The sequence below is a fragment of the Epinephelus moara genome, chromosome 9, assembly GCF_006386435.1.
Source record: "Epinephelus moara isolate mb chromosome 9, YSFRI_EMoa_1.0, whole genome shotgun sequence".
Classification (NCBI taxonomy): Eukaryota; Metazoa; Chordata; class Actinopteri; order Perciformes; family Serranidae; genus Epinephelus; species Epinephelus moara.
In genome coordinates, this window is record NC_065514.1 from 27,068,684 (window position 1) to 27,091,096 (window position 22,413).

The window sequence follows — 22,413 nt, forward strand, 5'->3', positions numbered from 1 at the left end:
AATGATAAAGAATTGATGTTTGTTATTCTTTTCAATTTCATAGAAGTCTGTCAAATCAGTGACATTTTTTTCATGATGCTGTGAAGGATATATGGAAAAATAAAATTGGGGAATCACTGAAAATCTCATTGTTCCCAACAAATAGTGAAGGATTTAGCGAGTAAACATCTTTTGGAGGCATTTAAATTGCTTAAACACGATGCTGCTTTCAAAGGCCTTGGGGACATTTAAAACAAACACTCCAGTCTGAACGACTCTTGAACAAAGCCTGGGAGGGTTCTCACACAGCTCTGTGGTATAGTAGAGTCCCCATGAGCCTTCCAAGCTGCTGGATTGTCTCAAAGCATCATTACACAATAACTAAATACAAATATACACACACACAGACACACACAGACACACGGACACACACACCAGGGGAATAAATTTATTGGTGCCTGACATATTTTCTCATTTGGCGAGTTAACTGTGGGCTCTCATAGACCTTCACATTTAGATCTGTTTTGCCGAAACGTATGGAAGCGAATAAGAGACTTTAAGTATTTGAATTTCAACAGCCACTAAATACTTAAAAATTAAACATCACTGAATTCATAGCATTGAATTTATTTGTTCTGAATTCACCTATTTGACCTCAGTAGAAACTCATATTATTTTCTAAACACCTGTTCTGTAGCATGACTGCTAAGTAAATGAAAAAGTCAAATCTGGCAACTGCAAAAAAAATATGACAATATTTATCATGTCTTTTGGCAAAGGCAAAGTTGATCATGTTTTACAAAAGTGTAATAAATAAATTGGGCTTTTCCACACCTAAAAAGGCTCACTAATGGAGACATCCTTGGAGGTTTTTAAAACTCTGCCTTCTAATAAACTACATTAGTGTAAACAGTGTTTGCTCCTTTCTATTTATAGGACAGTCTCTTTGAGCATGAGACAGTTGGTACCTCTGCTGATGTAAATGGTGTACAATTGGTTATAATTTCATGGATGACACAGACCAGGACAGATGGATGCATTGCCATTATCACGTTAGCATCAAAACACTGGATTTCTTATTATTATTTTCATGTGGGATTTGCTTTAACTGATTTTAAAATGTACTTCAACAATGCAGTGACCCTCACATGTAGCTGCCTGACCAAACGTCTGGACAGAGGATATCCAGCATATATTTCAGTGGGAAATCCCAGGATTTCAGTTTCTGGTAATGATCCCTTCAGCACAACTGATGACTGGTGACATATGAGCTTGTCCAGATCTGACTAAAGAACTGACAGATTGATCTGGTTCCTGTTCAGTGCAGGTGGATCTATACTGGACAGCTGGCCGGCTCCTCACTGACCACCCCCAAAACTCTAGGAACAGGATGCAAACTGGGTGGAGGGACACCGGGAAGGCTGTGCTTAAGGTTACACACACAGCTGTCACCTTCTGTTGAACTCCCTCAGTGAGGACTGCTCAGTGAAAGTGTGCAAGGTCTGCGTATATGGACTTGTTGAACCTGCTAGAAGATTTAAACAAGAGTCAGAGAGGACACTGTGCCAGCTGTTAAACAGGGACTCATCTTCCAAGTGTGTAAGTGTGTAAAGGAGAATTATCTTCTCATCAAAGCCACACTGGACAGTTAACATCAGTTGAACTAATGTGTGGAGAATGAAATCATGATCAGGAGGACCAGGTTACTCAAGATAATCCACAGACTTTGTTTTGAACAGTTTAATGTAGGAACTATTCTCTTTCTACTGAACTACACTCGCAAACCGTGCAGAAGGAAGTGTGCATCTACTGCTAGCTCACTTAGCACCACTGAGCGAGCTAGCGTTACAGCTCAGCCAAGGAGGGCGCCATTCATGTTTCTTTCTCGCACTGCCATGAGCAAGAGCCTCTCGTCCATGAGTAGATGCACGCTTCCTTCTATGCGGAGATATGGTTGGTGGGTGTAGTTTGGTAGACAGAAAATAGTTCCTCCATAAAACTGCTCACAACAAGGTCTGTGGATTATCTATCCAGGTTAAAATTTCTAGAAAAAGACATTGCTGTTGAATTTTTCAAATGTTTTTTGTTGTTGTTGTTGTTGTTTTGACACTCTGCAACTCACACCAAAACAATCTAGACTGTTCAATAACACTACAGCTAAAAAGAAAAATAATTTGATTTTGGGGTGTACTGTCCCTTTAAGTATAACTTGTGAAAATGAGAGAGACCCCATCCTAGGATACATGTAAATAGACTGCGCATTGTTTGTAAGCAACCATGCCTGCAACGAGGCCTTATTTGTCTATAAAAACAACAACATAGTGAGTGAATTACTGTCTGCTACACTGTAAAACACAAACCGCGGAGGTGCACTGCCAAGTATCATATCTCCACAGGCAAGACCTGCTGTGGCGCACGAGTGTGGAATGCAAGCCTGAGGCATGTGAGATGAACAGCAGGGAGAAAACGGAGAGGAATGAGAGAAAAATTCAACAGGAAACAGTTAAGTGCTTAGTGAATTATTTATTCTCCCCCATTGTAGTGGTTGGCTTCCTGCTGGCTGTGTTCAATTTTCAATAGGAATCCTCTTTATGTCCTCAGTTATCAACAAGCAGCACTATAAGACACAGTAGGCTGAGCGTGTGTGTGTGCTGCAAGCCGAGCTACTGCCCAAGGATGGAGGGGAAGAGAGGAAGCCCTGGTATAAAACGTGGCCCTGGTTAATGCTTGATTTCAGATGTAATGGAAGAAATAGTCCAGCTGTAAGTTCTACAGCTTTACAGCTGTGCTGTTTGAGTATACCGTTTGGCGAGCCGCAGGAAGACTTAGAGCATCCAGTCTACTTACTCAGTAAGTAAATGAGGTACAGTGGATGCTAAGTGCTCAGTACACTCACCATCTAATGTATTTCACTTTACAAATGAGTAAAGGAGACACAGAGGATGGTTTACATGTGGCAAATCAAATTATCAGTGCAAACAGACACATCCAAATACTGGATGTCTTCAGCCACCCACTTCCAAATAACTTCCCAAGTCCTAAAATAAACATAATGGGCATCATCATTACATCTCGGATTACAATAAACTAATAGACATTTTAAGTGGGATGGATGACTGAAATGAATACTCCCAAGGCATAGAAAATAGCTCATTTATACTATAATTTACAATTACTTTTCTAAAACCCAAATTTCCTCCCACCAGACAACCATGGACATATGCACACACTTCACACAGTAACCCTGTGTTTCCCATACACTGATTTATTTAATCTTATTTCATTGCAGAGTTGCACACGGTACATTTCCTCAGCCTCCCCTTGCCCCTCCCTCTCTCTCTATTTATCAGACAACAAATCAGACAAGAATTAGCAAGCTAACATTAGCCACCCCACTGTCCCTTCGCCTTGCTCCCCGCCACTGGGGACTGCTTCCCCAGGAGGAAAGCGGACAGTGGCTTTAGCAGCTTGATTTTGGCCAGCACAAACCCCAAAGCGCTGGGTGTCACAGCAGGCTGAAGGACAGCAGCAACACCATCTCTAACCTGTTAACTTATCCAGCTGGGAGTGGGGGTTTGCTTTTGAGGCTCTAGCTATCAGCAGCTAGCATTTTTTCTCCATCTCTAAAACGCTTCACTGATGTAAACATGTTGGGTATTTTGCAGACTCACTTTTTTGACTATCTTTTTGATAAGTCTGTCTTCCTTTTTTTGGGTTGCTTCGCAGAGGCAGTTGTTGCCAGTGCTGGAATCGCAACTCTCTCTGCAGGGTTTTCTGCCACTGAATCACGCTTTGACTGAAGGGATGTGTAAGTGTGTCTACATTTGTAAACCACAAATGGGAACGTCCTCTCTCTGACAGGAAAGCTATCGAAATGAAATGAACGGACAGGCTTTTTACAGGCCTGCGACAGCCACAGTCACTAGATTTTTTTCATTTACTGATTAGTGTCGAGATGTGAAGAGACTTCAACAAATATAATAAAACTGCCTTCTAAAATAAGTTGCGTACCCGAGCTTTAAATAATTTTTTTTTTTTCAAAATCAACACTTCAGGTTATTTTAATTCCTTCCTGGAAGATAATGCAGCACGTCTTTTGCTTGCGCCTCCGCTGTTCTAACACCTCAGCCCTATTAATAACTTACACAAACATCCCCTCAGTATGTCAATGACTAGTAAAGCAGCCCTACCAACCATGGGTCAATGATCAGCAGCAGATATCAATGTGATGACGGAGGCGCTCTGGGTACTGGGTTGCATGGGAACAGACAGCCTGCCTGGTCAACCATGGCTAACAGAGCGCGACCGCCCAACACAGGCGATCTATAACCCTGATCCATATTACAAAGCAGCAAACCTGATCCATAAGTGCCCAGTGAGATCGTGTTTGGTCACCCATGTTCAGCCTGTGTGCCACATGAAGATGAGAAAGGGAAGGAGAGACAGTACAGAACTGTGTCTATCTCTGAGAGTGCCATCTGCCTTTAAATCTAACCACAGAGTTGACACAGTAGTCTGAGTGGCTGATGACTGAAAAACATCTATACGGGGAAACTCCTGCTCTGTGGACAAGACATCATTACCCCTATGAGTCATGAGATGACACCCTGAGATAAACACAATATCAAAAGTACACTCATCCACTTTTCTCGCTGTTCTCTCACTTTTGAGGGGTTATTTTAGCCTGGAGAGCTCATAAAAAAGGAAGAATAACATTCAGAGCGCAAATGTCTTCTGATTCCCGATTGAACAAACAATCTCATAAAAAAGTCCTAACTCAATACTGTGTGACGCATCTTCAAAGTGAACTGAGACTAGAATTATCTGTAGGGATGAAAACACGGTTGCATTAAGGCATAACAAGCAACATGTAGAGGCACATATCAACAAAATCCCGCCTAATCTCCTGGTGACACACCTTGCATTCTTGAGTCTGTTTATTTGTATATGTTGTGTTCTCATTTCTCAAGATAAATGGCCAAAGTCAGACACATCACATCCAAATATTTCCATCACATCCTCTACAGTGGAATTTAAGGGACAAATCCACCATTTATCAAGTCACATACACATTTGTTTCGGTTTAAAGACCGGCTAAAATGAAAAGCGTATTTCCATTGCACTTTAAAACACAAAGAGCGATCTGATGATGCACAATCTATTATCTGAATCTTCTGTCACTGTACAGCAGTAAAACGGTGGCTTAAAGCAATGTTTTGCTAAGATATTTTGCACGCACAAAGTCACAAGGTTATACTGCTGGAGCAACATGACAGAGAAACAGAGTTTGAGGCATAACAGTGAAGAGAAACAAACATATTGCCTTACAGTCATAACATAACTTAAAATAAACCACTACGCTTGCACCCAAGGCTGCTGAGGTTAGCGCAGACTATGCACAGTTCCATAATTACACAGCTTGCAGATGACATGTGGTGGATGATGTGTAGATATTGGGGGTAGTGGCAGGTTAATGTGAAGCCCTGATCCTGAGAGTGATGCTGTATAAATGACAGGAATTTCACAAACATGTTAACTTTTCTAGCAGAAGGAACAATGTCTAGTTAGAGAGAAAGATGCTGGCATGCTTCTATTCATTGAGTTCAAGAAAAACTGTAGTAAGATAGAGAAATTACTTCTGTATGAATCTGTAAATTTTTAAGGAAAATGCCACACAGTATACATTTGAATATTAAATTAGTTCTTAATACTATGAGGCATTATTTACTAATTTTTGTGTTTAATATCCAGATAAGATTGTAAGAGAGCTGTGTTAACATATAAATGTTATTTGCAGATTAAGGGTGTGTGTGTTCCAGCACATTGTCAAATAGTGGACAGGGTAACTACTGATGCATGGGCAACAGAAATCAACAGTAAACCCTGGCATGGGACTTTCTGTATGAAGTGCCACTCAAGGGAAGTTGACTTTACCTGCTGTGGTTGTGGTCATAGCTCACAAAGAGCCTGTTTCCACCTCGTATTAATATGCGTTTTGGGTGATCCAATAACAAGTAGACAGCTTCATGTCTGTCTGCATCTCCACATGCATCTTGAGCGACCATTTGTGATTGGGTCTCACTTCCCTACTCTATGTAGAAATAAACACGTAAATCATTTTCATTTCTTGTTTTTAATCAGTATAAGGTTTGTCATGTAAATATTATCTAAATGTAGGATTGCACACAGCGCATCGATTCGCAGCCCCTCCTTGCCCTGCTCGCTCTTTCTGTCTCGCTCTCTGTTTATCATAAGACAAGCGTCGCTTGGGGACTACTGCTGCAGGAGTGTGAGCTCCGTGCTGAGGACAGCTGGTGAGAGCCCACCTGGCCACAGTGACAAGGCTAACTGTAAGCATCACACAGCTAATGTTACCTGACGGCTATTAACAGATTTAATGACAGAGTCGAGCCATTTCTGTTGGGACCATTTAACAGCTGCTGCTGTTGCTGCTGTGTTAGCTCATGCTAAAGTGCAGATGCTGAACTGACCATTCACTAGGAGAAGAGTGGCTCCAGAAACAGTCCTTCAGCTCTGCGGCTGTGTAACTGCACCAACAGAAAGTCTTCTTACCCAGTGGGTTGTCAGATAAGCAAGGACATCGAATAAAATAGTCTTTTAATGTGGCAAAGACACATTAGCCTACACACTCCACCTCCAGATGTGGTCTGAGAGATTGTATCTCAAGATGCACTGAGGACACATTTGGTGCATTCACACCTGTACTTAGAGCTCATACTTGTGATCCGATCACCCAGGACACTTGTTAGTCCCAGGTGTAAAGAGGGCCAAAGAAAAGCTTTCATCTTTTCTCTAGGTAATGTTTGAAATATTATCAAAGTATTAATCCAAAATGAGTCATTTCACGAACCATTCTGGTGAAGCAATTAATTACTGATGAGATATTTTATGAGGAAATCTTTAATTTTCTAGAGTAAAAACTGCTCGATCAGATTGGTACATGTACGATCCAATATGGATGCATTTGGTTTGACTCTGATGGAAGGTGGTGTTTTGGAAGAGGGTGGGACTATTAGGTCTGTGTATTGTGTGGTGGCATAAACATTTACAAGTCTCTAGCTTCAATGCCTCCTCTGTTTAACCATGAAGCCCAACAAAACTCCTTTTTCCAAAGCTCTCTCAGAGCAGAGTTACCAGTATCTTTTCTCTGATCTATATTTCTCTATGCTCCTCTGTTCCTTCCTACCTCAGCTAGACTGGTGGTTCATTCTCACTGGTACCACTGCTAGTAGATAGCCCACACATTTCCTCCTTCCTTGGTAGTGTGTGATGATGGTAAAGACCACATTATTTGTCCACATTAGCACATCACTGTGCACTGGGCTAGAGCAAAAAAATAAAAAATAAAAAAAAATATATATATATACTGTTGGAGCTGCTGGTGGCTCAGTTACCATATCAACCCCTCCCCCCAAGCTACTTTCTTATTATTACTCATTTATTCCTCCGCTCCACTGCTTTTGATGGCCATTCTTTCACATCCTATCTTTTATATTAGTATGTCTGTGTGTAATCACAACTAAATTAACAGCAATTTATTAGTCATGCTGCATGTGGCAGTGTTGTTGACTGTGGGCTGTGACTGACTGTTAAGTTATTCTGATTATTCAAATAATCCCCACTCTTTTGCCGTAGCTGTAACTCTTTATCTGTATGGTTTGAGCATGGGTTGAGGTCTCAAAGTGGGCACTGGACGAGTTAATGGAACTAGTTAATAGGAGCACTTGGCACAAGCAGTTCAGTGGGGTTGTATTGAAAGCTATGGAGGGAGCCCCGAGGTCTAGGTCATTCAATTGTCCTATGTACAACGGACACACACATACACACAGTGCACGTCCACATCCCCAGACAGAAACAATTGAGTACACAAAGAGTGCCTCTAAACTATTCAACGAAAAGTGAAAGGTTGCAGAGGGGATGCCACAGGGCCTGCTTTTCGACAGCGTCGACAACACACAGAACACAGTCCGCGGCACATGAACAGGGGGTTTTGATGCCTGAACTGTAAAATAAAAAAGAAAAGCAAGCTGCACACACTATTTGGCACAGTGACAAAAGGGTTGAGTAAACAACAAAGTGAAAATAGGAAAAGGTCCAGAGGTGAACTTTTATTACAGTAGGTACAGGCTATAAATCTAGTAGCCTTGAGGAAGATTAAAAACACAATTAACTTGAGAGTCCCTGTGTATCACTACAGGAAGGGAAGAAATCACTTGTTATCATCAGATAAAGCTCACATCTTCTACATGGGCTGATATACAGTATTTTGGTTCTAAATTAGTTTGTCTAAAGAATTAGTATCCTTGTCATGGGGATGGTAATAAAATATCAGATGTCCAGAGCAGATTCGTTCAGGTGTCTCACTATGGGCAACACTATATTGAAACATCTCCCTCGTGTTATCAGAGAACAGGGGTTTGTGAGATAAATAACCTCAAATTTCTGAACCATTATATAGTCACTCTCAATTTATTATTGTTTTTTTTAGGCAAAGGGATCAAATGACTAAGCCCAAGTTATTGGTTAAATTAATGCAACTAATTAAATATTTAATATTTTGAGACACATACTACTTTCAGCTTCTCCACAGTGATAATTTGTTGCTTTTTATGTGATAGTTCACTGCATATATTTAGATTTTGGACTGTTTGTTGGACAAAACATGGAATTTGACAACATCATCTGGGCATTTTCACTATTTCCACACATTTGACGACCAATTAACTGCCCTAATGAATTAATTTAGAAAATAATTACATTTTAAATCGTTACGTGTAGCAGTAATTGTGATATTGATTTTTTTCTCAACCATATTGGGAAACCAAGGTGGTGACAGCTCATCATTGCGCTGATGTATGGGAGGAATGAGGCTACAGACAATGTCAAAATTACAGTGGAGGACTGGGTAAGCACTTAGGTAAGGCACCAAACTTGGTATTAAGGGTACTGACCAATTTACATTGGTACCACTGTGTACCAATTCATGTTAGATCAAACAGTGCCAAATTTTGGTACCTGCAACTGCATCTTGGTGAGAGAGAGTAGAGTCATGTCACAGAGTCAGGGCAATGGCGAACAATGGCACAGACAGCACTCACTGCAATATCTCTAATATGTAATACCATTCAGGCTCGCGACTCAGCTGCATCCCAAAGGCGTAACTGGGACCTGAAGCGTCTATTTACGCTTCAAGTCTATCTTACAATATTATGCGCATAAAAGCAAGATTAATTCTCAATAAAGCACTACTACTTTACAACATTACTGCAGTTGCTGTGCGTCCTCTGAGACACACATGACAGGGTTCACATGCTATGCCCTGGTGACGGATTGACAGGCTGGAGGTTTAGGGATGGGTTTGGGAGGGGTGATATGTGTGTGATGTATAAAATGTTCTAAATAAATAACAGAATGTTCTGAAGAAGAGTTAAGTACCGATAAATTGTATCCTTCGGTTCGGTATCGCAGGTACCACTATCGGTTCAAATGTGGATGCTATCCAACCCTAGTAAGCAAATGTGAGGTAGAGTGTTGAAAGCGGGAAATCACACAGCACACACACACACACGTACACGCCATCCTGGGTACCCCTCCTGTTCCTTCCCCCCTGACGCCGAGGCCACTGGCACAATTTCCTGTCCCTTGTCTCCCTCGCTGAGAGCCGCTCCCTCTTTTCTGGACAAACCTCACAGTCCAGAGAAGCCTGGACTCAAAACCTCTGCTGCTACAGCTCCCCTGTATAACAACTTACCTCACCTAAACAGGCAAAGACCTAATAACACAGTGCACTGAAACTCACACAAGACAAAGACGCTCACTGTGCCACACAACCATTCCACAAAAACGCGCTCAAAACGGTCCCAACCTTCCAAGTGACCTTCTGCCTACAGTGGTTTACTGCATTTTCTAGAATTCCATTTAAAGCTCGCTTTCTGAACTGAGTGTTTCGGCAGAGACAGACAGGCAGCAGGTTCACCTTGGGTGAAACCAATAGACTAAAGAACCACAAAGTGCTATAAATACCCAGCTTGTCAGTATCTGTAACATCAAGCAGCACCCGAACAGAGACACTGCGACAGCTAAAAACCCTGTGATCTACTGAGATGAATTCAGAGATCTCAGTGAACGGCAGCTGTTTGGCAAGAGAGCACGAAGCAAACAGGCACTATAAAGCACTTAGGGGTCCCTTAGAGATAGGAGACTGATCCTACACACAGACAAACAGCCACAAGAGAGCCAATCACTTCACTGCCATAGTACAAGACAGAGACAGATACAGAGAAGCATAAGCAACGGCGTTCTTGTGAGTAAATGGCCTCAAGCAGCGAGGAGTGGTACCACTCTCCCCGTGTTAGAGTGTCTGTACAAAGCTGATCTTGTCTGTACAGCGGGCTACTTGTCATCCTCTTGACACACTGAGCACACACACTGCATCGGACAAGGCTGACAGACAGATGCCAAATGATACACACTCATCCTGCAGCTCCAATGCACTGTGGCAAACCAAACTCTCTGCTTTCGGATTGTTTCACAGCCTCTTATAAATAGGCTTGGATGACAGATGTGTCCGCCACAAAGAACAAGACTCGCCCTCGCACAGCCACTTATAATTAGGCAGTGGTTGTTTAAACTATGTCAGTGATGAATAATCCAACACACATTACTGTTTCTTTTTAAATTCTTTTAATCATCACGCGCACAAGCAAAACAATTGACGTGTTTCACTCTCTCTGCACTGTTGTAGAAGATACAATACTTCCTTTTCAGTTTTTTTTTTTTTAATTTGTCTAAATTTCTTTCATAAAAAACGATGAATGTCTCTATTTATAGTAACCGTGCTAAACACTGAGCCAAGTCTATTGTGGTGTCACATATATATTTCTGAAAAAGATCTAATAAAACAGCATTGAGATTGTACGTTTCTTTTGTGGTTTGACATTTTTCCACATGAAACAGCGTGTTGGGGCAGGACTTGAAGTTGGAAGGAACTTGATTTGAGAGCTTAAAAGAAGGCGGGACAAAGACTGCAAGAGCTCTATTGTTCAGAATCACTTGGGATCAGTTCCTCAGTCTGTAATACAAAATATATAGAAAATACAGATGTCATTTTTTGATGTCACAATGACATCTTAAAAGGCTTTACATATTACATTATTACGCAGTCTTACTGTGAAAAAATGAATGAAAAAAGTTGCGTCTACATAGCTGCATATCATCTTCCAGCGATTTATTGATCGACTGATGTTTTGTCCTCTGGTCTACCTCTGAATGCAGACACACTGCAGCAGACACACTGAACAAATGAGATAGACTCTACCACATTTGCATTTATTGCCAAAGCTGTCTATGTTAAAACACTTCAATCAAACCCAGAGACAAATACGAGTATGACTGACCCTTTAAAACACATCTGATCTGACCCAATAGGTGTATTTTTGTTGCCTCATTTCTATGTTTTAATGAAGTAGAAGTCATAGAACCTAAAATAGTGATGCATCTGAGGTCTATAAAGAAAAGCATTCTGATGAGGGGGTAGCTGCAACCTCCTACTCACATCTCTTGCTCCAGCAGGGAGTGAACATTAGATGCTATTGGAGGTCAAAGCAAATGTTTATTGCTTATGGATTAATTACAGCTAAAAGAAAACTCATTATTAGACTGTCGAAACATGGTGGGGTACCTACAGTAAAGCAGTGGCTTGCAGAAATGACCTATGTGCTAAATCTGGATAAATAAATAAATAAATAAATAAATAAATAAATAATCAGCTTTAAAAGACAAACAGGAGGCCTCTGCTGAAACTTCATATCGTTTCCTTACTTAACTGGCAAGAGATCATCAGCAAACACTATTTCTGGCATAATTTTTGGTGGGTAGCAAAGGCTTTTTTCTTGCTTGTTTTTGTGTATTTTTCTTTTCCTCCATTGGTTTCAGTTTGTCCATGTGCTGCTTGTTATAATAAATATGCTTGTGCAAACGATGTCCAATATGTGTTGCCTCACAACGATAATAATAAAAAACACTGGGACAATAATGAAGCCAAAATTCCCCCCCAAAAAGATGTTGCTAGAGAACTCCTCAAGGAACTGAAGAACACGAGGATCTATTTGGGTTAAAATAACGAACAATGAAAAGTCTGTGGTTTTTACTTGACTATGTGAATCTTCAGAGTTAACAGTCTGAGGATGCACTTGCTTGACCAGACATCTGTGACGTTGCTTCAAGATTTAAAGGGGTATTTCCCCTGCAAAATGTCCATTTGCATACCAGTGACTAACTTCATGTTGAATATGTAAATAAACCTTTACTTTTCTTGCATGTGTCTTCTGTGAGAAACCAGAGGAACAGACTCCATAAAAAAGGCAACTATATCACTATATTAAAACTATCATGAAAACATCCCTTCACAAACTTGCACACAACTTGTTCAGTGTAATTCAAGTCTCATTTATCTAGTTGTGTTCTCAGTACTTCCCAAACAGATGTCTTTTTTGCCAGAACATCACGATTTAAAACATGTCAGTACAAACAATCTCCTGCACGGCCAAGTAGCGTGGTTGGGCACGCGCCTGCATTTGAACTAGCGATGTCAACGGTTAACCACAGAGAATATTTTTGACCAGTTACACGTGTCAGTACATAGGTTAATTATGCTACTCTTCAGTTTACTGCACTGCATACCCCGCAGGTCTGGTGGGAGCTAGCTAGCGTTAGCGGCACCACTCATCTGGTCATTACCACTAGTAACACTGTCCTGACCCAACAGTGTTGCTGTGGAAACAATGTGCCCACTCTCCAGTGTCGCCTCAGCTTGCCCTTGAGTACGGCTCAATTTTGAGTGGTAACAACCCTAACAATGCAAAAAGGGTTTTGTGGTTCAATATGAAGCCACCAGGGTGACCTGATGGAAGACCAGAGGGTGGGCACAATTTTCTGCAGGAACACATTCCGCCACCAGAACTTGGTTTTTCTTAAAATTTACCTTACCTTACTTAAAATTTACCCCTTTAATTAATTTATTTAACTGAAGTATGATATATGAAAGGCAAAAAGTCAAAGTGTTAGGGTATGTTTTCAGTTTGACCTCCTCAAGCCGACTTAATTCACTCTGGTCAAGTATTTTACAATTTCCTTAGAAGCTCATAAATCCACAGTGTTTTATTGCCAGTCTAAAAACATATTCTCTTATCCAGACTGTATGAGGAGGAAGTGGGTCAGACATGGCAGACACAGTCAAACACAAAGTCCACACTTCAACTTCACTGACGTAATAAACATTTTCTGCATTAAAGTATGTCATATACTGTTTGGGTATCATTAAAAGATAGCAAACCAACAATTCAGAATCATTTCTGTACCCAGAGAGGCACACACACAAACACGCACGCACGCACACACACGCTCACACATACAAATTCGCGCCCACATCTGCCTTGACAACAACAGCGACTTGTTTGCAAGCGATGTCAACTTCTCTCTCTCATTCCTGATTTAGACTGGCGTCGGAAACTGGCAGCTTCTGTGGGACGTCCCCTTCATTGTGTGCCAGCTCCCTGACCCAGCCATGCCACCCTGGGGTCTGAATGATTTGACACACTCACACACAACCACACACAGAGGCACAAAACCCTTTTTTCAAGATTACCACATTTTCCTTCAGCCATTCACAGTCGCACCAAGGCCACTATTTCTGACTCTCTCCCTGCTGCTCATTTGACTTTGGCTGCTTAGGAAATTGCATGCAGACTTTTGCAGGCTTTTCTTTTCTTCATTCTTTGTGGTTAATGTATCTGTAATGTATGCCTGGTAGTCAACAAGGGCATTAAATAAACATTTTATATACTCGCTCTGATTTGAAGTGGAAATACATGTATCCATAACTTGTAGCTCTGCACGACAGGTTCTGAAAAATCTCACAAATCTCAGCAAACTGAAACATAAACTTAGTTGAAATCTCACTACAAATAAGAACTGAGTTTCAGTGGTGGTTCTCAGCCCTGCTAGTTTTAGTTCCAGCGTCTGATCAAGGATTACTTTGAGCCTATACCACACAGTGCATTGATGCAATTAACTTGTTGTTAATTTGTCCCTTAGATTTACTGAACTTCATAATGTATCAGACTGAATCCAACCTGGAAACTCTGGGTTAGATAATTCTTCAATCTTGACACCCAAGCACTATACATTAGGACACAGTGGAGGAGGCATTATTAGTTAACACAGATGCATCCTGAGATTTTCTGCAGTTTAAAAATGCTGTTACTGCATTAAGATTGGCATCAGCTGATTCTGATTATATATGATGAAAAAGTGGAATCATCCTCTTGATAATCCTCACTGTGTAGCATCCCTACAGCATGGCCAACTCAGTGGTAGCTGAAGTGAGACCTCCTCATCTGTACCACCATGCAGTCCATCGGTTTTAACACACATCACTACTCATCCCCAGTGAGGGCCATCACAGCTACAGAGACTGGGCAGGTCAGACAGAAGATACACACACCCACACAAACACTGACTCTTACTGCCCGCTGGGCTGAAATGCACAGATTTATTAGGCTGAGCGCACCACAGACTGTGTGTTTTCAAAACAAGGTATTATGGCACTCGGCACTGTGTAATTACACAATGATGGACTCAACTGCCTTAATTATGGAGCCTCTATGTGCTACCGGCTCACCAGGGTGGATCTGTTCACGCAGCTTAACAGGAGCAGCACAAACTCACTGTGAACATTAACAAATCAAACAGTGTTAACCCCAACGAGCAGGCTCAGCTTGCCACGGTGAAGCAAGGCAGGCAGGTTGGATTTAAGGAGCCAAGATCACAGCCCCACAGTGGAACCATTGCCAGTTTCTTTTGTATTATGTAACTGGATTAAGACCCCAGCATCTAAGCATGCTGGCAGATCCTCACCTGATGAGCCAAGCTTAGAGAAGCCATGGCTTCTGTCTACAAACTCTGGAGGTGACAAGGCAGAGAGGCAGCCCGTGATGGAAGGCTGTGGCCCTGTAGAGCAGCCTCCTCGGGCTGGGTCCACCCAAGACTTTCGGCGGAGCAAATGAGCACCTTCTAAAAAGCCACACGACACAAAAAGCACAGCGAGGAATGTCCCCTGCATTTCATTCCGCAAGCGAGCCTTTTTTACATTAAAGCTCCAAAACTGGCGACAGCAGCCTTAAACAAAGGAGTGTGCGGCCCAAAAAAAACAATGCAAGTATGCATTTGCTTCACAAAAAACTGTTGAATAAATGCATAGTGTGCACGCGATGAAACTTCTGTAACCAGCTACTCCTGTGCCAGACTTGTGCTTGAGAATAATTCTTAGCAGAAAATAGAGCCTGTGTTCTAGCCTGTTCATTTACATTTCAAATAATGCCTATTCTTTTGACGCATTTCAACTCTGTGCTAATTTAATGGTGGAACAACACAGAGTATCACAAGGCTATATTCGGTTTTCTTCACTGTTATAATCATTTCATCCCACATAAAATGCAAAAAAGGACTTTTTGGGAAAGATTAATGTAAAAAAAAATCCTGTTTATTTAGCACTCTGACCTAGTTTACTTTACAACAATGGACTATGTCAGCATTAATGCGAAAACAGCAAGTGTGGCATTGATCTCAGAGTCCACCATGCATGCCTCTTGAGAAGAACTGTGTATAGTTGTGTGTCTTTACCTGTGTCCTCATCTAGATCCCCCTGTAGAGAGGAGTCTGTGTCCTCTGAGGAGGCCTGGCTCCTCCAGTTTATATTGCCCATCCAAGAGACCTGTGTCCACACACAGCTACCGGTCCAGGAGTGATTGTGGCGGCTATACTTCTTGTATACTGACGACTTGCTGGTCAGGCTGGCATTGTCACAGCTATCACTCAATAGCACAGCTGAGAGTTAGTCACAAACTAACTGGCCCGCATGATCATCCTCGCTTGACTCAGACACACTACACAGCACTTTGGAGGAAAGATCCACAAATAGCACAGAGAGAGGGCGAGAGGAATTAAAAAGTAATGTGCTTTTCCAGTTTTTTATTCATTCGTTCTTGTTGTAGATATGTCTAGAATCACATAATCCTGTGCAGAAGGTCTGCGTGAAGCTGTCTAAGCTGTCATCAGTGGTCCTGGAGAGGGTCCAACCCACAGTTATCTGGAGCGGGGATGTACATAAGAGTCACAAGGAACTGAGCAGGGCCACTTGTGGGAATAAATGACCTGCACTGTGGCGTGCAGGCCAACACACAGCGGAGAAATTGAGTGAAGCATCGTCTTTTAAGACGGACCCCTTCGAGAAAGAAGCCTCAAGAGCGCGCATGGAAGTAGAGAGATGAATATGACCTGTAAATGGAAGCAGTATTGAATTCCTTGAAGGATGGTGAAGGCAGAACAGCCTTGCATATATTCATGTTACAAAGACCTGATTGCCTTTCTCAGACGAAGCCCTCCATTGCTCATTGATAGCCTCGGTCCAGTCATTTCCCAACATGTAATCCATCCATTTCTCCATCTGTGCAGAGACTCAATTCCCATCAATGTGCTACCTTCCTCCACCCCCTTTCTTTCTCTCCCTAAGTTCTATTCCCTCCTTCTTCTTTTTTTTTTGCTTTCCCATACACAGCGCGCACACACAAAAAAAAAAACTAATTACAACACTGCTAAACCTATATGGGAACAGCAAGCCTCTCATTCTGTGGGAGAGGGAGGGTGAAATGCTTCTTGCCATCAGACCTCAAAATTGCAGCATGTCAAACCAAGACCCATAGCCTGCCCTGTGCAACAGTGGGATCACTCATCAGCAATGTGCGTTAACCTAATCATCCGGGGAAGCCTTTTGTAATCACGACTACTTTAGCTCTTGCTCAGAGTTTTGGTGACTAAGGCATGTGGAGCTTGCTATTTCTGTACATCAGGGGAAGGAGATATTTCAGTCTGAAGGTAATGCAGTAACCACTTAGCAAACAAAAAGCCATCAAAATGACTTACACTTCAGTGTTAACTCTAGGAATGCTTGAGAGTAAACTCTTCGCATTACGGCTGAAACCTTTCAAAGGCAAATACACAGATACACACTCCAACACTATGTATGTGTGTGTGTGTGTGTGTGTGTGTCCTAAAATAAGGAACTGATGGATCAGTTCCGCTGTGACTGGCTACTACCATTCACTGTCCAGTAGCAGAGCAGTCGACAGGCTAATAATAAAACATACTCCCACAACTTTGTTACCAACACTTCCATGCCAAAACTGTTGTGTCACAATCCCTGTCACTATGGGGAAAATGAGGACACAGCCTAAGTTTTGCAACTGCAATAATACTAAAAATAGTCTCAATTAAGGCTTGTTTCGTTTAGTCATGAAGTTGCGTGTTAATAAGGGCGTTTCTTGCTGTAAAGTTTGCCAGACAGAGATACAAAAGCAACACTCAAAGACATTTCTTTGACTTCTTTGAATGTTCCGTTACAGCAACACAAGCATCCTACTAGGTGGTAAATGTGTGCACAACATCCATGCATAACTACTAACACATGGTTTTATAAATATGCCGTTGCATCACAGTGCTTTTTCAACACAGCATGAAAAAAGACACCAGCAATCTGAGTTTTAAACCTTCTACTTATCTTCACAATGAAACAACTTTCATGCTCTGTAAAATGAACACAGTGCACATATCCTCATATCCTGGCAACAAGGAGCAGCTATAATTGTTATAAGTTGTAGTCAAGCCATTCAATTTTAGAATTATTCATGAATGAAGTCTTCACACACAGGATGACCTCCTTATCTCAGCAAAAAAATGTAGTCACAGCAGATGTGTATCTCCACTATATTTTTCTACAGGAATGATAAACAGAAAAGTGGATGCAGGTTATATTCTGCAACATGAAGCCAAAAGGCGCTTGCTGTACTAAAGTCCTGTGTCACAGCTTGTTGTAAGGGTGTCGCATTAAATCTATCACTGCCAACTATAACTGCAACAGTGGACTCATTCCAGGGTGTTTCATTAGGTCATTACAAGCATTACATTAGCCAAATACACAAAGTAAACAATGAGCAATTTTACTAATATCGGTTGGCATTCACAAGCCAGTGCCACACAACACACAGAGTCTGAACCTGGGTAACGGCCAGGGTTGGAAATTGGAACCAGCCACCAGGCAAATGCTGGTAAAATATGCAAGTGGGTGTTAGATTTGCTTTATTCACCTGCCAAAACAACAATGGTGACCGACTGAGTGACTAGTAGATCTTGGAATCCACCAGCCACAGTGGCAGGTGGACCAAAAAATTAATTTCCAACACATTTAATGGCTCAGTGGGCGAGTCCCATACAGAGCAGTAACTCTCAACAACAAAATATGGTATTCAGGGTTCAGCATTAATGTTTTTTAAACTTGCCTGGTCGAACAAGTGGGTCAGAAATCTACTTGCCCAAAGTCTATTTTTACTTGACACTATACCAACTGTTTTATTTATTCGTGATTATCTCAATACATCAAAAGGTAAAAGTTAATTGTCATGATTCTGTATTATCTGCCTTGCTCTCAAACTTACAGCGAACTGCACAATACATTGTTGGAGATTCACCCACATCCTCTAACGCCACCAAAATAAATTTCTGTTGCCAACATAACCAAAATGCTTGCTTGCACTTCAGCTCACAAACTTTGCCTTTGCCTGCCACAAATTTCTCGTGAGTGAGTGCCCAAGCAGTATTGCACATGTGCAACTCTGAACAAAGCTGACGAGGAAGCGAGATGGCTCACTCTTTAGCTATTTCCATCATGACCTCTAGAAAAAACAATGCATTTCATTTTTGTTTAAACACTTGCCTAACCGGGCAAGTGAGCTGCTAGATTTACTGGCCTGACATGGTGTTTTACTTGCCCCGGGCAATTGGGCAATTATTACTGTTGAGGCCTGGTAATTCAGAGATAATGAGCATAAAGTATTTTTATTTCATACACAATAAAGGCACACCCAGTCTATTTCAAATCACTCATCATTAGCTGGGGTTTTGCACCAAATGAAATTTCCCCATTGTGGATAAAAAATTGAAGAGACCTCTGTAAGTTAATGCTGACATGGACGTAACAGACTAGATCACTTATTAACACATCATATGCACATGTCTAAAGGTGGGTTTAAAACATCAGATTTGAGTACCAACAATCCAATTAAACTACTGCCCACTTTTCTGAGTCCATTTAACAAATCCAACACAGTAAACAGTGTGAAAATCCAAATAAAAACCCACACTCCCACATCCTCACTTTGCTCCACCCAGTTCCTTTTCTCCAAGGAAAGCATTTGAGATGACTTTAGCTGTCTGCTGCTGTTGCTCTGTTTATGGATCACAGTTTGAGCTGCCTGAGTGATGAAGTCATGAGGGTGCGTATACACAGAGTGGGGTTTAGTGCTCAAAACAGACAGAAGACCCACCCACGTGATTCTCCAGGTGATGACAGCCTAGCTAAGCTCCGCACAAATGGGAGAGAAGGCTCCAAACAGGTAACAGTGTGTCAGTGTTTAACCCCCAAGAGAGGACAAGTCCGTGACAGCAGGATACAGTATCCATGGCGATAAGAGAGTATGTTGATGCAGCTTTGGAAGAAATGCTGGCCATAAGTCTCCTGCTGGAGCTCGGTGTCCATGTGTGCATTGATAGTTCTGCTTGGTCTGTGTCCTGGTAACCATCTGCATTATATCACCATTTAAACCTTAACCTGTGATGACTATATCCATGTGCAGGAATCCCTACTTACAGACGGGAACTTTACTTCGCTTCATCCAAATCTTTTCCGTTTTAATTTGCTCCTCGAGGCACCAGTGAATTAATCTCCTTCTGTCGAGGTCTAAAACTGGTCCCTTTTCTGTGGAGTCTCCGCAGCCTAAGCTCACATAGACAAGAGTCTCCTTTTAACACCATCTTTTTACTCCAATCCTTACACACACACACACACACACACACACACACACACACACACACACACACACACACTGTCTCTCTCTGAGGAAAAGGCTTAACAAGCTGACACTGACACTATGCCTGCTGCACAATTTTTCAGTGCCACCATGAGTCCCCAGCCTTGCCCCCTGTTTCCATTTCATCCAGCATAGTGTGTCCTCTGGGTACATATTTGGGATCGATGGACACATGTGACCAGAAGTCTGGGGACACAGATCCATGGGAGAAGTGATGCATTGGGCTCTATTATCCTTAGCCTTTATTTTTTCTTTTAACTTGTCATTGAACCACACTCTGCAGAAACTACACTGCCTCAGAGTTTTCATTTAGCTGTGACCATATGTAGTCATCTGTCTGCAAGACACGAAAGGAATCGGAAACTTTTACGCCTATGAAGAATGACTGAGCTAGTGGTGGATGACACTCCCTCCCCTGTTACTGGGAGCTGTGTGACTGTGCTGGTGTGTGTGTGTGTGTGTGTGTGTGTGTCCATTTACTGCAGGCATCACCGGACAGGACTGTTATGTGGAGCGAAGCAGGGAGACAGCTGGTGGAGTGGGATGCAAGTGTAGCTGGCGGGTATAAAGTTTCCTTTCCAAAGCATACCCGAGACCACCCTGTTTCCCCTCATACTGAGTGCGCTTTGCACTGCTTTATTTGTCCTTAAAGCTGCATACAAAATGAACGGCGCTGGCAGACATACACAACAAGGGGTCAAAGCAGAAGGAAAAAATGCCACGTGCACACAATGTGGAAACCAACACAACACAAATACACACGACAGTCTTGGGCGTGAACGCATTTCAACTCCAGTGTACTAGGTAACAACGTAGCTAGCGTTAGCTCGTGAAAAGCTAACCCTTAGCTGTTGCTAGCCCCCGTTACAAACCCATCTTAAATGTTAGCTTACTATGAAGCAAACTATGAAGCAGGAGAATAATTTTAAACACATAACGCTCAAGTATTTAATTGTGTTAAAATGTTCCTTCACGGATGAAAAGCTGAGATTTGTTCCTGAATGTTGGAGATGCTCCCAAACAATCAAAGCAGGGTATATTTACGACCGCTGAGCTGAGAGTGTCAATGGTGAAATGCCGGTGAAGTAGAATAGCACATTTAAATGGTATTTTCTATGCTAGCTAGCTCACGACATCTCTCTCGCTAAATTGCTGGGATAGTACCAACGTAAATCATTCACTGGTCACTAAACCAGCTAGTTACTACTAACCAGTATGAGGCTGAAATGGTAACGTTAACGTTACAGAAAAGCCGTTTGCTCAGTAGCTAATAGCTAACGTTAGCTGATACGGTGACGCTTTATTTTAACTGGATAGCCGAGAAAAGAACAATCCATAAGGCCCAATTAAACCACCATTTACACTCCACATATCCGTCCAGCGGTATCTGGAGCGCCGTTTAACATATGTACCGAGTCCATAGACCCCACATTTGATTCATCCGTGCCCCGTGTGAGGAATACCGTTATCCGGTGAGGTGGAGCAGTGTGCTTGAGTCTAGCCGGGCAGCACTTACCTTGCTTGCTCTCTATTTTTCCCGACATTTTCGTAGCCAGCAGCTGTGATCCCACTCGCAGTTCAACAAAACGTTAGCTACAGACGAGCCTCGCCGTGTGTCTCCTCCGATTATTCCGTCATTTTCGATACGCCGTTGTGTCCATGTGATGATTCCGCCGGGTTTAACGTTATATATTTATAGGCAACACACATTGGTACGGTCAAAAACTGTCTCAGTCCGTCTCCGGGTAATTTTCACTGGATACACACAACACACACACTCGGTAATGTCTTGAACCTAGACTCGGGCAGAGAGCGCCTCATCCAGTAGAGCAGCGCCCCCCTGCGGGAGGAATTAGTCATGTCAATCTGTCAACAAGAGGATGGGCGTGTTTCAATTTCAATTCAAAGAGTTGGAGCTCACATCAGTTGTTTGTTTCCAGGGTTAGATATTAAGTGCGGTGCATTTGTGGGCACCATGGAATAATAACATAGAGATGGCAAGCATTGCACATAATAATAACAATAATGAACATGCAGCACTCTTCAAAACAAAGTTACAAAATACTTTACATTATAGAATCAGGGTTGGAACATTTCAGAAGTGCAGTTAAAATAATACAAAAAGAAAACTGAATAAATTGCCGAGGAAAAGGCGTGTTAAAAAAGTGATTCAAAAATATCATAGATTCTGTATGGACTCACAAACTACATCTGCTGTGTTTTGCATGCACACAATAACATGGAGTTCCCAAAACATCAAAATTGAGAAGTTGTGCAGAATGCAGTTCCCACCTGCAAAAAACACAATTAAATTCATCCACTTGAGCAAAAAAGGCACTGCTAGGCAAAATCAAATTTTAGTATTTTCAGTACATACACAGATGGAAGAGAAGAAACCACTGCTGGACAGCTTGAATGGGTGTTATATGACCCA

At 41.9% G+C, this 22,413-nt stretch overlaps 1 protein-coding gene across 12 annotated transcripts in view; it reads right to left on the reverse strand.

Moving 5' to 3' along the window:
- Positions 1 to 21,786, reverse strand: part of rapgef1b (Rap guanine nucleotide exchange factor (GEF) 1b) — a 56,563-nt gene extending 34,777 nt beyond the window's left edge. For 4 of the 12 annotated variants that reach the window (XM_050053385.1, XM_050053386.1, XM_050053383.1 and 1 more), the window contains exon 1: positions 21,496 to 21,785. In XM_050053385.1, the coding sequence (XP_049909342.1) occupies positions 21,496 to 21,523 (28 nt within the window). In that variant the 5' untranslated portion in view covers positions 21,524 to 21,785. Of the gene's footprint in view, positions 1 to 21,495 lie in introns of all 12 variants that reach the window. The other 8 variants (XM_050053392.1, XM_050053391.1, XM_050053389.1 and 5 more) reach the window with 3 other exon arrangements.
- Between the last annotated feature and the right edge of the window lie 627 nt (positions 21,787 to 22,413).